The sequence below is a fragment of the Apis dorsata genome, unplaced genomic scaffold, assembly GCF_000469605.1.
Source record: "Apis dorsata unplaced genomic scaffold, Apis dorsata 1.3 scaffold_683, whole genome shotgun sequence".
NCBI classification, from domain to species: Eukaryota; Metazoa; Arthropoda; class Insecta; order Hymenoptera; family Apidae; genus Apis; species Apis dorsata.
In genome coordinates, this window is record NW_006263864.1 from 2,344,374 (window position 1) to 2,357,144 (window position 12,771).

At 35.2% G+C, this 12,771-nt stretch overlaps 5 protein-coding genes, 1 long non-coding RNA gene and 1 pseudogene across 7 annotated transcripts in view; 5 read left to right on the forward strand and 2 right to left on the reverse strand.

The window, feature by feature from the left end:
• Nucleotides 1-627: 627 nt before the first annotated feature.
• Nucleotides 628-4,697, forward strand: LOC102671634 (nucleolin-like). The gene is made up of 6 exons (XM_006622415.2): nt 628-870; nt 1,922-2,010; nt 2,374-2,553; nt 2,728-2,817; nt 3,326-3,494; nt 3,576-4,697. Exons 2-6 carry the CDS (start codon nt 1,935-1,937, stop codon nt 4,660-4,662), a joined length of 1,602 nt encoding a protein of 533 aa, XP_006622478.1. The 5' UTR covers nt 628-870; nt 1,922-1,934; the 3' UTR covers nt 4,663-4,697.
• Nucleotides 4,698-5,268: 571 nt separating this feature from the next.
• Nucleotides 5,269-6,357, forward strand: LOC102675187. Its single transcript, XM_006622442.1, has 3 exons — nt 5,269-5,489; nt 5,606-5,881; nt 5,987-6,357. The coding sequence occupies exons 1-3, from the start codon at nt 5,378-5,380 to the stop codon at nt 6,355-6,357; spliced, it is 759 nt and encodes a 252-aa protein (XP_006622505.1). The 5' UTR covers nt 5,269-5,377.
• A 492-nt stretch (nt 6,358-6,849) lies between these two features.
• On the forward strand, nt 6,850-8,149 carry LOC102672671. Its single transcript, XM_006622423.2, has 3 exons — nt 6,850-7,371; nt 7,450-7,598; nt 7,695-8,149. The coding sequence occupies exons 1-3, from the start codon at nt 6,975-6,977 to the stop codon at nt 7,866-7,868; spliced, it is 720 nt and encodes a 239-aa protein (XP_006622486.1). The 5' UTR covers nt 6,850-6,974; the 3' UTR covers nt 7,869-8,149.
• On the forward strand, nt 8,124-9,322 carry LOC116186427 (annotated as a pseudogene).
• A 106-nt stretch (nt 9,323-9,428) lies between these two features.
• Nucleotides 9,429-10,509, reverse strand: LOC102672549 (probable U3 small nucleolar RNA-associated protein 11). 2 transcript variants are annotated; one of them, XM_031513642.1, is made up of 2 exons: nt 10,492-10,509; nt 9,429-10,262 (listed from the first exon to the last, which is right to left on the reverse strand). In XM_031513642.1, exon 2 carries the CDS (start codon nt 10,252-10,254, stop codon nt 9,493-9,495), a length of 762 nt encoding a protein of 253 aa, XP_031369502.1. In that variant the 5' UTR covers nt 10,255-10,262; nt 10,492-10,509; the 3' UTR covers nt 9,429-9,492. The 2 variants fall into 2 exon arrangements, with proteins under 2 accessions (XP_031369502.1, XP_006622485.1); XM_006622422.2 differs by having other exon boundaries at nt 10,339-10,504.
• Nucleotides 10,510-10,673: 164 nt separating this feature from the next.
• Nucleotides 10,674-12,771, reverse strand: part of LOC102675336 (probable serine/threonine-protein kinase dyrk2) — a 2,901-nt gene continuing 803 nt past the window's right edge. The window contains exons 3-4 of the mRNA XM_031513636.1: nt 11,292-12,416; nt 10,674-11,200 (exon numbers count right to left, since the gene is read on the reverse strand). Coding sequence (XP_031369496.1) covers nt 10,806-11,200; nt 11,292-12,416 — 1,520 coding nt within the window. The 3' untranslated portion in view covers nt 10,674-10,805. The remainder of the gene's footprint in view (nt 11,201-11,291; nt 12,417-12,771) is intronic.
• On the forward strand, nt 10,850-12,707 carry LOC116186424. The gene is made up of 2 exons (XR_004151411.1): nt 10,850-11,208; nt 12,244-12,707. It is a non-coding gene; the product is annotated as an uncharacterized LOC116186424 (long non-coding RNA).

Consider the following 12,771-nt stretch of genomic DNA (forward strand, 5'->3'; position numbering starts at 1 on the left):
AATCGATACGTCCTGATTATGTACATAGAGAGATCAACGACCGGTTTGAAGGTCGGTGAAAAGATTTCATTGTAACGTGGTCATTGTAAAAGGGAGTTGCACGTTGAACGAATAATCAATTTCCGGCTTCCTCATTGTCGATGCACTGCCGTGATCGCGCTCATGATCACCCGTGTAACTTTATGGCGATAGAAATTTTTTCAAGGTGGGGTCGAATGATAGGACGGACCCGTGATCGAGGTTCGTATGTAACGAAACACAAACCATCCCGAACGAAAGAGGAATATAAAATTTAAGCAGCGGTAAATACACGCGTTCGATAAACGTCACGATCACTGATCTCGATCAATGACGGAGAACTCTCGCGATCAGCGCGTCCAGAACGATGGCGCAGAACGAGTCATCGATCGAATCGAGAGTAAATCCTTGACGGAGGACGGAAGGTCGATAGGTGTCCGAGCGTACTTGACCCTGGCTTTATCGGTTCAAGGCGAGGTGGAAAGCCGCTTCCGTCTCTCGATCTTCGTTTTTTTTGGAACGGCGCGGCGGTTGGAGGAGGTTGGACGAAGAACTATCCCTTAACTTGGGTGGGGAATCGTCTTCTTATTTACCTAGAGCGTATTAGAGAATGCTTAATAATCGCAGCTCGGTCGGAGGCAGGTGGTGGTGGCTTGACCGACTTTTAAAGAAACCTTGGGGGGAGTTGGGCGGCATCTTCAGTTAGACATTGGACTCCGTCGAAGGCGAAGAGTCGGAAAAAAGAGCCGGAGGGTGCGACGCGAGGGAGACACGCTCGATTATCGATTAATGATAACAATCGATCGTCAACAAATTTTCCTCTGCTTTCTTCCCTGCCTCCATCGTGCACAGGTCAGTGTCAAATCTCCAATTAATATTCTCGCTGTTTGCGCTGTCTTTCGCGAGGTGATCGCCAAACTTTTATCCTCTTCTCTCTAATATCTCGCGCGTATCGTGGCCGTTTCAAATTAGAACAGAGTCGAGACTTATATGACTGATCCTTGATCGCCAAGATGGGATCAGGAAGAACAGATCGACGAGTAGAATGCATACCTACGCGTCCCGATCACCGTTTCCTCGCGACCTCACCGCGCAACGATGTTAACCGCATAAAGACGATTGACGCAGCACGTGCGTGCTTCCTGGAGCGCGTTCTTCGAACCGGTAAACCTTCTCTGGAGAGTCGTCTCTGGCCGTGACCGTGATTTTAGGTCAACCGGTCGCGGAAACGAGAAGTAGTTAGCGCTCGTCGTCGCGACGAGTCCATCGGCCGAAACAAGAGCTAATAAAACCGTTTCGCGTCCTTCTCGTTACGAGAATCTCGAAAATAAATCCTCCTGTCGTGGATCAACAGCGCGCTTCTCATCAACAACCCCTTCACCTCGTGTGCGAACGATTAATCGAGCGCGAGCGACGCACGTGGTCGTATCGTTTCGATGTTATTAAGATCCTCTGCGACTCTGCACGACAGACAACGGTGTTCCGTTAGCTCTCTTAACTGTCTGGGTCAATTTGTGAACGATCGTTGAGTTGAGAGAGATGATGAGAATTTTGCGGGTGAAACGGTTTTGTATGCATAACCGATTAACCGCTTTCGAGGCGGAATGAAGAATCTTAAATCGCGGACGGGAAACGGTGTATTTTTTTATGTTTCGTGGAAATGAAAGATGGGATAGAAGAAGATAGGTTCGTTGTGGGGATTGGTTGAATGTCAATGCGCCTCGTTATGTAAAAATTCTTTCCTTTGAAACGTAGAGGGAAAGCGTTAGAATGTTAAGTACACAAGATTGTGTTTCGCTTCGCGAACAATGCAATGCGATAGACACGCGTATGAGGGGATATTTGGAATATAAATGTTCGTAGAAGAAACGTCAAAGCGATCGTACCCTGTTGTGCGTTACAGAAAGAAAACGAAGATGCGGCTGTCGATGGTGGTCGAACTGTTGCTGATTCTTCTTCTGGTCGCGTTCGCCGCTTATGGCAGGGTGATCGGTAATGATTTTCCAAGATTCTTCTTCTTCTTCTTTTTTTTTTTTTTTCAAGATCGTTAACGCCAATTCTTCTAATTCGTAATTTCGTAAATTCGTAATTTCACTCGAAATTGTTGGCTTCCTTGTTGCCAGGAAAGGAAACGTTTCATTGAAGGATTGGAGTTAACGAGAGATAAATTTGGAGCGAGTCATCTCGTTCTTTAAAAGCCGAATAAAACTTGATTTGAAAAATTTACTTTGAAAAATTAAAGCGACGATTTCGTCGTGGCGTGATCGTTAAGATATTATAACTTATATATATAAGAAATGGAAAACGGATTCTATTTTTCTTCTATAATCTTCTATAATTAAATTAATCCGATAGAACGCGATGGAAAAACGGAGGAGAGATCAATCGGAAATGCGAGCGAGGATAACCTTGGAATATCAACGTTGTCGTTGAAACAGGCGACCGACGATGTGAACAGATATTGCACCTGCAACGAGAACATATGTAATTGTTGCAGAGACTTCCATATACCTTTGGTGCAATTACAAGGACCAGGTAAGCATTGTGTAATTTGATTGAACGTAATAGAACGCGGCCACTAGAAAGCATAACAATCGACGAAACGAGACGATGAATGGATGTCACGTTACACTTATCCTCCCTGTGTATCCGTAAAAGACTCGAACGGGAACAATCGTTTCACGGAATTATCCTTTCATTCCGTTCCAGGATGCGCATCTCTGCAATACATACAAGGAGACAATTTGGCGGTGCAACTTAGCTTCGGAGATAACATCTTAACCAGCACCATCGTGAATGGTAAGTAAATACCATCGCGTCGATTCCTTTCTTTCTTTCTTTCTTTTTTTTTTTCTTTTTAATCTCCGAAAATATATAACGTTCGTTGTTGGATATTCCAGATTTTTTTCTCTCTCTTTGGAAGCTTCCATCACGTTCGGAAAATCGATTCGATCGAAAAGTATGTTAATAATTCTTCGAAGAATAAATCGAATAAATCGAATAACATATTCGACTTTCACCCAATATCCTAATATCGTTAGAGATATAACGTTTTATCGATCGTAGTTATCGATCTTCGGATATCGAAAAATCAAATTTCTCCTCTGAACTTGTTCCCTGTGAACCGAATCAATTATTCTAAATAAAAATAAAAATATTCATAATGATCGTCGTTCGATCGAATTTAGACCGAAAGATGAAAGTATCGCGCGTACGAATCGAGAAACGAATAAAGGAACCCGTTTCCCGAGAAGATTAGAAGATTCGCATTGACGTGAATAACAAGTTTCGTGCGATTGATTTTTAGGAAAAAATCCGAAACCCGTGTGCGTCCCGTTACCAGGAGGATTTACGAAATTCTGCGGTAGAATTTATTCCATTAAACGGGATGCCAAGAATCATTTCAAAGCCTGCCTTGGACTGGAGTTACAATCATCGACCGAACTCGAAGCTAGTTTACGCGTCAGCTGCTTCAGGTATCACGAGATTATCGTTCCTCCGATGAAAGAAAGAAGAATAGTAAAAATTACAAAACGAGATGGCGATATGTTTTATAGATTTGGGCCTGACGGTCTCAAGTTACGTCCAGCGGAACCGCTTCCTGTAGTGGAGACCGAGGTCCCGGACGAAGACGACGACGACGATTTCTTCGGCCTGGACTCGGACGAGGATGAGGAAGACGACGACTCCGAGGACGACACGCCGTTGGCCAACGCTGTCCCAGATTCCTCAGATTCGGCTGAAGAGGACGAGGACGAGGACGAGGACGAGGATGTCCTCGGGTTCGGGGCACTTTTGGATATTATTACCGGCGAGGACGAAACCGCGACGAAGAGACCGAAAGTAACCACGCCCGCGCCTCTTCTCCAATTTACGATCCCCATTTTAACCAAGCCGACGGCTTCGTCTGTTTCTAATTCCAACGTTGGAGGCAACGTGGTCGCGGGCACCAACTCGGAAGAATTGCCGAACGCGGACGAAGAGAGCGTTAATAACGAGGCGGATGACGAGTCCGTGGACACCGACACCACGATTAAAGAGGCAACCGTGACGGAGCCCTCGAATAAGATAGCGAAGCCCGATAAGGCACCGACGAAGAAATTCACGGTGTCGAATATAAGTACGAAGAAGCCGAGCGTTACGAGTTCCAGCATCAACGCGATCGAGAACGATGCGAATAAGAAGAGGAAACCTTTGAGGAAACCGGTGAAGGGCGGCGAGGAGGACGAGGACGATGATATTCTAGGGGACAGCTTGGACGACGACGACGACGACGACGACGACGAGGAGATTTTGAGCGACGACGAGGACGAGGATGAGAAGAATAGCGAAGAGGAAGAGGATGAGAAGAACGATGAGAGCGAGAATCACGAGGACGAGGACGAGAAAGCTGAACTCGAAGATTTGGATGATGATGACGAGGAAGAGGATGCGGTAATCAGCGCGCTGGTTTATGATGATAAAGAAGATGGGAAGAAGAAAGGCAAGGTGAAGAAACACGATCAGTCGTCCGAAGCGGACGATGATGACTCGGATTATGGATTGGGCCTCACCGGGCTTCTAGCGAGAAACAGAAATAATCGTCAGAGCAAAGAAATGAGATTTCCGATGATTGAAAATTCAACTCTCATCGTAGAGTCGTAAAATAATTGAAGATTATTGTGTGACGATGTTTTTTTCAAAAAAAAAGAAAAAAACTTGTAAGAGATCTATTGACTTTTTGAGCAACGTTTAATTATTTAACATTTGTTGAACGTTTTGCTATAAATCGATGAATTATCGTTGATGTCACGAAGCGTGTATGGAGACTGATAACTTCTTCCTTTCATTTTTCTCTTCTTTATCGAATATATTATTTATAAACATATAAAGATGGTTCAAATAATGATTAAGATAAATTTTCTTATCTAATTTGAAATAAAAATAAAGTTGAAAAGATATCTCATCAAATCTGATAAAATATTAATTTTTATTAATTTTATATACATTTTTTTTTATACGATAAAAATATGATAAAATATCATATAAAAATATAAAACGAATCATTTATTATATCAGTCAAGAAGAATTGTGCATAACATAAGCCATATAAATTTGTGCAAATAATTTAATAGTTTTTAATTGTAAGTCGAATTATATATATATTTATTTAATTAATTTATTGAACTTGTAAGTAAATGTATTGAAAATAAACTTATAATTATATTTATATCTTTTCAGGAATCACTCTTGCTACATCTTTAATATTACTTTCTGTCAAAAGTTTATCGATGATCATCTCAATTTAATTTTAATCTTCGATCTGAATCGTTGAACATTATTGAACTTTTCTTTTTCTTTCCTCCTCTTCCTTAAAATCATGTTGTTCAAATTGTTCAACGTTTTCCTAAAATTTTTAATGATACAGACCATTTGTATCGTTATGTACACGAATGTATCTCAACAAAATTATCTTGATATCGATCAGATGGGTAATTAATTATTTTTATAAAGATCAACAAACTTATTTCAATTAAACACTGACTAAACTAATTTAAAATATTGTTTCGTTTCATTTTATATTGTATTCATGATCAAATTTATGCAGAAAAGATTGAAAATTTGCTGACGGTCTATGATTTGGAAACTGAAATTCCGTTGAAAGGAGAATTGATCGATTTAAAGAAAGATGGATCGATCTCTACAACCGTATATCGTGTGAAATGCTTTTATGAAAATTATACTTACAATTGCTGCATAGGTATCAAGTTTTTATGGATAAAGGCTCCAGTGTGTGTCACGGCAGGTATTGACCGTGAAAATATCGGCATTTTTATAAAATTTACCATAAACCAAAAAAGGATCTTCTCCAAGAGCATATCTTGTAAGTATTCTTTTTAAAAAATTTTTCTTTCTAAAAAATATCCATATATCGTATATGTTTATTCTGAATCGAATTTTGAAACAAGAAATATCTTATATGTTACAGTAAAAAGTCCTGAGATCTGTATAAAAATTAAAAAATTAATTAAAAAAATCCATCTTGTAAAAGTTTGCATTAAAATACATGATATTTCTATTTCTGACGATAATCTGCATTTTTGCATTGACTTAAAAATTAAAATTTTGTTCATAACTAAAAAAATTCAATTCAATTGCGTAAACATTAAAACGAAGAGAATTAATTGGGATAATTTCGCACTGGAGCAACCTGATCAGACAGAGCAACAAGTCATCGAATTCACCTACGACGAAGAGGATTTTGATCTGAAAGATCTCGAGACTTATATCAATTATATATCAACATTGATTCCTAAAGAAGAACAAAAGATAGTTAAAAATAGACAATTAGAGTTGTAAAATAAAAATTGTTCATTAAATAGAAAAGAAAAAAAACACTATAGAAGATCTACGAATTAGATTCCCTCGTTGATTTCTTTTGTTTTTTTTCTTTTGATTCCAAAAAAAATTATCAAGTTATTGTCTATATAGAATTACATAGTTGACTGTTGATTGATCAATTTAAAGAATTATTCCAAATATAAGATTATTGGAGTAAAATTTCTATATTACCATATATATTGTTATTTATTTTAATATTATTCCGAATGAAAAATAGCGGATAAATAAATGACACTTTTATATCAAACAAGTTTTATACAAAGTTTTCTACCTAGTATCGGTTTTCTATTTGCTCCTACCAATCGTCAGCGTGTGCAGTGATATTTTTTCGCTTTATTTCCTTAATCGGATTATTATGGAGATTCAGTAGAAAATGAAATGTGACCAATACCAACCGAACCTAAATTTCTCCATAAAACGAGGTCGAAGTAAGATATCCGTTAACTGACCAGTCGAGTGTCGAACGTTCAACAAGAAATACTATTTACACATCATACGAAGAGATGTCCTCTCTTAGTGATTAAGATCGATTAAGACCGTTACTAGCTACCTAAGAAGGTACTACCTATCGAGAAATGAGGGCCGCCTATTGGTTGTTGTTCCTCGTTATTCTTTCTATTCAAAATTCCTTTCAACGGGTCGATAAAAGGATTATCGATTCGGAGAAAAAATCAGAAATATCCTTGAAAAATGACGAATTCGCGTATTCGAAGAAAGATTGGAACATGAAGAAGTTACAACAATTGTTGAAACAGGCGACGAATTCTTCCTCGAACGCGATCAGCCAAGTGACTGCCACGAGTCAAGGTCCCTGTACATGCGGAGGAGGTGTTTGCGCTTGTTGCTCTAGAATTTTACTCGACACTTGGAAACAAAAGGCGTGTGTGGATGTGACATACGATCCGGATGAATTTAGCTTCACGGCAAAAATTTCTATGAATGACAATGTTTTGTATTCGAGAACCGTATCTTGTATGCTTCATTCATAAATTATATCGATTTATTAAACTTTCCTTTCATTCAAAAACTTACGTTTGCAAGTGTTTCCAGGGAAGAATCCTCGGCCAATATGTGTACCAGTGCCACGATTTCAATTTATCAAAGCATGCGTCCGTTTTTATAACATTTATTTCCAAGGTAGGAATATTCATACGTGCGTGAACATGGAGGGGAAATTTAGAGATACCACGATATTTAAGGTAAGATATTGTTTAAGATAGATATTCGACGTACAAAATAGAAAAAGGAAATCTCTCTTTTCCTGCATCTTTTATGAATAATGCATATATTTCCAGGTCGGGTTAGATTGCATTAGATTCGGTGCAAACGGCTTGGCACTGGTAAAGCCAGAGGATGGAGGTGGATTAGGTCAAATAGAATTCTTGCCAGGTGACGATGATGAGGATGAGGACGATTATGATTACGACGATGACGACGACGACGACGACGACGATTTACTTGATTTTTGAGGAAACCTAAGATTCTGTTCGTGACGAGCGCGAAGGACTTTATAGTACAATTACATATTTCTACTGATATTGCGTGATGACGAATATTATTTATTGTATTTTAGTCTTATAGATAACAATTTAATACGACGTTTTGATTAAGTAATACGTAAGAGATTTTTATTGCAGTCAAGTTTTTCAATATAATTTTACATCGTATTCAAAATATCCTACTAAACTATTGAAAATAATGATATTGTGTTATTAGGAAAAATAGGCAAATAAAGAGATATATTCAAAAGCTATTTTTTTTCTATTATATCTCAATAATTACATCCTGCGGAGCAATCACCGTGCCCAGGTAGCATTGTTTAATAAAACACAAATCGTTTATACTGGTTAGTATAACTGTGACAGGAGCAACATATTTATATTATAGAATCAAATGTATTACAGTGAAAAAGTCCATTGAGAAAAGATTAAAAATGAATTCTAAAGTATGTGCTGTCCTGATTTCATTCTGGTTGCGATTACTCTTTTATTGGACGGGCAGTGCTGCGAAAGAAAGTTAGTTACTTCTTGTTTCTCGTTTCATATAATTATAAAAGTTAAATTTCACATAATTTTTAAACGTATTAATTCATTATAGGATCTCTTATATCTAATGGATTCTTGCCTTATAGAACGGTTCAAACTTATCAGAAATATTGTATCTGTGAAACATCTTATTCTTGTTCCTGTTGTCAAAATGTTATTATTTTGTATACCAAAGTTGAAAAAAATCGTAAGTATTTAATCATTTAATAAATATTATTTCGATATGTTTCTTTCAATCCAATTATTTTCAAGTTATCGTTTTAATCTATTTCTTTAATCTTTTTTTTACTTTATACAGTTTGCGTCAATTTTACATATCAAAGAAATGGATTGAATATTGATATTACGTTGAATTCCGACATGTTAAGAGCTAGAACAATCACAGATTATAAATTATTAAAGTTTTGCACTAATATACCAGGATGTTACTTCTCATCTGCATGTATAAATGTATTGGAACTCAATAAATTTCCCAGGTATGGCATACTAAGTGTAATTCTTTTATAACCGAGTCATATAATTTTTATTAAATATTTTTTAAATTTGAATCAAAGATCGATCACTGCTTGTCTTCGATTGGATATTTTCTCTAAGAAACGATTATGGCAATTAAATTATGACTGCGTCGGCATATCAACAGAATTGCCTACAATACCAAGTAATGGAACGATGTCAACAACGTCTGGAACTGCAGGAATGTCTACGACGATGAGTGCTGGAATGACATCAGCAATGACCACTAGTCAAGTAACTACTACGACGATGATAACAACGACGATAAAAAGTACAGAGCGTACTACATCACGAGATGTAGAGGTGATAACAGTACCCGGAAATGAATCAACAACGGTCGTGGATATCGATAAATAATTATTAAGAGATCAGTCTATCATTCTAAACAAAAATTAATTAATAATTAGTTTAAATGTAAAAATTTCTTTTGATAAGGAAGATTATGATATTATAATTAAAATATACAAAGAATTCATTAAAAAATTTATAAAATAGATTTATTTAACTAAGATCATATCTAAAATGCAAATAATAGTTATCGTTTTCTCTCATATGTCCATTTGTAAACAGGAGCAGAATCTTTTGATCCTTTTTTTACTAATTTTGGTTTCATAACCTTTTTATCTTTCAGTGCTCTTTCTATTTCCAATTTTTGTTGTATAATAGTCAATTCTCTTTCTCTGTTTATTCTTTTTTGTAATTCCTGATAAGCTTTATGTTTACTACGTTCAATTCTTTTCAAACTATTTTCATCTATTTCTGGTAATTTCATATCTTTTAATCTACTTAATTTTGGTCTGTTTGTGCGTCTAGATAATAATGCTGGATGTGTATCCAGTTTTTTAGCAATATCAAAGTTTTTGATTTCCTCTGAGCCATCTACAAAAAAGATATGTTTATTCTTTGTCTCATTTGCAGCATCTATCATATGCAATTCACTTTGTAGTCTATCTATTTTTTTTGCTTCTAGATTTCTCTTATAAGCAATATATCTAATATCTTGTGTTTCCATTAAGTGTATCTGTTCTGGTGTATACTCTTTATGTTTTCGTTTCTCTTTATGAATCCCACCATGTATTTTAGAATTGATCATGTGAAAGTAAAATTCATCTGGATTTTTATTAAGAGCACGTTTACGTAAAAGTTTCAAAGTTTGTTGTTTCTCTTGATAATCTTTAGCTCTAGCAACATAATCTTTCTTTTTCTCCAAAAGACCTAAATGCTTACGATTTTCTGGTTGATGTCTTTCACGATGAGTTTTTTGTGTAGCTTTCGCTGCTTTTTTCCACGAAGACATTGTTACAACTAAAAGAATTAAAAGAAATATTTAAATAAATCGAAACAAAATTTCACTTTTTATTAACCAAAAAAATATATTTACGAATATATATTAAGTTTTAATGATAATATAATTTTAATTAAACAATAATATACTTAACACACTGCACAATTAAATTAATAATAATATTATATTTTTTAAAATGAAATTATATTAATGTTATAAAGTGAACATTTTAATATTACAGAACATAACCTCAATCGTCGATTCGATATATATGATCGATATGATGATTGTAATGCAGCGCCACAGGAACTGAAAAATTCAAATCATTTATTTTATTTAATTTATTAAGAGATAGTTAAATTTTATAATTTTTAAAACATTTAATTTTTAAAATATCTCAAATTAAAAAATTAAAAATATTTCCATAGATATTATTTATACAATATTATTTATACAAAGATATATATTTATAATTCAATAATTCAATATAATAAAATATATCGTAGTTTTTTAATAAAATATTTCGAGAACAATCGTTAAAATTCAAATTATTATTAAATATATTATTCGGTTTGCGTAGATTGATGTGCTCTATCGGGAAGGGGCAAAACTGTATTGCCAACCGACAATGAGCCCTGATGGAAAACTTGAGTTTCTAATGACACTCTTCGAGGAGGTCTATTATTTTTCATTCTTGCAATTGGTTCACGCGCTTTAATTTTATACCACCCACGTTGTCGTTTTGCGATAGGACTTCTTATTTCAATCTGAGGAATAACAAATTCTGTTGGTTTTTTCGTGGGTGAACTTTCTATAGCATCTCTTGATCGTTTTCCTGGTCTTTGAGACAAGGATGACGCAAAATTTGACAAGAAATCAAAGGTATCTGAAGTAGAGGATGTTGGGCTGTCTTCATTTTTAGAGATTTCACTTGGAACAGTCTTGGAGGAAGCCATAGCTGCAATGGTAAAAGAAAAAAAAATGGAATGATAATAATTTTAATTTGAAGTAATTTTAAATATACTTAAATAATATGGTTATATACATACTGGAAAAGTTTTTCATGACATTTTTTACTGCGTTAGTAACTACAGATAAAATTCCACCAGAATTACTGCTATCAGAATTGCTATTTGACGAAATATTCGAATCTTTTTGAGAAGAATTACTTGAATTACTCAACGATGAATTAGAGACACTGTAATAACTATCTATGGATGTTATTGAATTACAACTAGAAGAGTTTTGGTTTTTGGTTGTAAAATTTGAAGTCATATATTTTAATTTTTTTAAACTAGAATCAATTATATCAGAAGTTGAAATATTAGAATTATTCTCCACTACTACCATCATTACTATTCGCGAGGAACTGGATGCTTGTTCATTATTATCGATTACATCCATTCTATTCGGACTATGATTTTCTTTCTCTATATTCTTCGCATTATCCTCATAAATTTTAATCTGTGATTTGTGTTTCTCCAAAGATTCCTTCATCTCCGATAACGTCTCACATGCTTCGAAATATTCTTCGTTTTCCGTTGTCGAGTTAGGCTCCGATGAATCCTCATATTGATCAGAAAATCGAACTTTCTTTGTAGAATCTGATCGTTTCTCCCCTTGATATTTATCCATACCTTGAAAATCTGGTAATATTTCATTTTCAATATTAATTAATTCCATATCTTCTAATTCGCAATTATTGGAACATTCAGTCGGATTGATATTATCTTTCATGTTATCCAGATTTTTAGATTTATTATGGGAAAATTCCTCTTTATTTTCGTGTTTCGATGGCACGGAACAGAAAGGAGTTTCCTCGTGAGTGGTGGTAGAAGGAAATGTCACGTAATTGCTCGAATTGTCGCACTTCGAATTATTTTCTTGCAAATCGCTAGGAATTTCACTGTTTTTTGACGATGCAGAATTAGTTACTGGTGTTTTCAAAGAGAAGTTCGGAACATTGGGCGTTTTAAAGTCGAAACTTGCTTTTTGTCCGAGAATCATAGGCGTGCTAGTATTTCTATGAAATTCTGGTGGAGAAGTCAGTGGACCACAATTATTATTAAACAAAGGTGATTCTTCTGAAGTTGAAGGTGGTGTCCCCAGTATAGATTTCTGCTCTCCAGATATTAGCGAATGATGACGTTGAGATTTCCACCATTTGCAAGGACCTTTAGAAAATATTACGTATAGAATCAATGGATGAATAAAGCGTTAACGACTCATGACATACAGAATTATTCATGTTCATTCATCAATGTTCATATAGAATTATTACTTGCACTCGAAATCGTTCCGCATTCTTAAAGGATCATATACATAGCATACATTTTTATTGGAGATAAATAAATGTTCAGGCATCGTGTCATCATAAATCTATATGGATTCTTAGAATTAAATCATTCTCTCATTTATTGTCGATATTCTAAATCTTTAAATACTCGATATCTTTCTCTCGATTATTCGCTCTATACTCATTCTATACTTATCCATTTATTAAAAAAAAAAAAAAAAAAAAAAAAAAAA

What these genes read in the sequence shown, in the direction of transcription:
- LOC102672671 (XM_006622423.2), top strand. Translation starts at nt 6,975, where the DNA reads ATGAGGGCCGCCTATTGGTTGTTGTTCCTCGTTATTCTTTCTATTCAA. An exon ending in GTATTCGAGAACCGTATCTT is followed by an intron (nt 7,372 to 7,449) that starts GTATGCTTCATT and finishes AAGTGTTTCCAG; the next exon opens with GGAAGAATCCTCGGCCAATA. An exon ending in GAGATACCACGATATTTAAG is followed by an intron (nt 7,599 to 7,694) that starts GTAAGATATTGT and finishes ATATATTTCCAG; the next exon opens with GTCGGGTTAGATTGCATTAG.
- LOC102675187 (XM_006622442.1), top strand. Translation starts at nt 5,378, where the DNA reads ATGTTGTTCAAATTGTTCAACGTTTTCCTAAAATTTTTAATGATACAG. An exon ending in TCTTGATATCGATCAGATGG is followed by an intron (nt 5,490 to 5,605) that starts GTAATTAATTAT and finishes AAATTTATGCAG; the next exon opens with AAAAGATTGAAAATTTGCTG. An exon ending in CTTCTCCAAGAGCATATCTT is followed by an intron (nt 5,882 to 5,986) that starts GTAAGTATTCTT and finishes TATATGTTACAG; the next exon opens with TAAAAAGTCCTGAGATCTGT.
- LOC102671634 (XM_006622415.2), top strand. Translation starts at nt 1,935, where the DNA reads ATGCGGCTGTCGATGGTGGTCGAACTGTTGCTGATTCTTCTTCTGGTC. An exon ending in GGTGCAATTACAAGGACCAG is followed by an intron (nt 2,554 to 2,727) that starts GTAAGCATTGTG and finishes ATTCCGTTCCAG; the next exon opens with GATGCGCATCTCTGCAATAC. An exon ending in AACCAGCACCATCGTGAATG is followed by an intron (nt 2,818 to 3,325) that starts GTAAGTAAATAC and finishes ATTGATTTTTAG; the next exon opens with GAAAAAATCCGAAACCCGTG.
- LOC102672549 (XM_031513642.1), bottom strand. Translation starts at nt 10,254, where the DNA reads ATGTCTTCGTGGAAAAAAGCAGCGAAAGCTACACAAAAAACTCATCGT.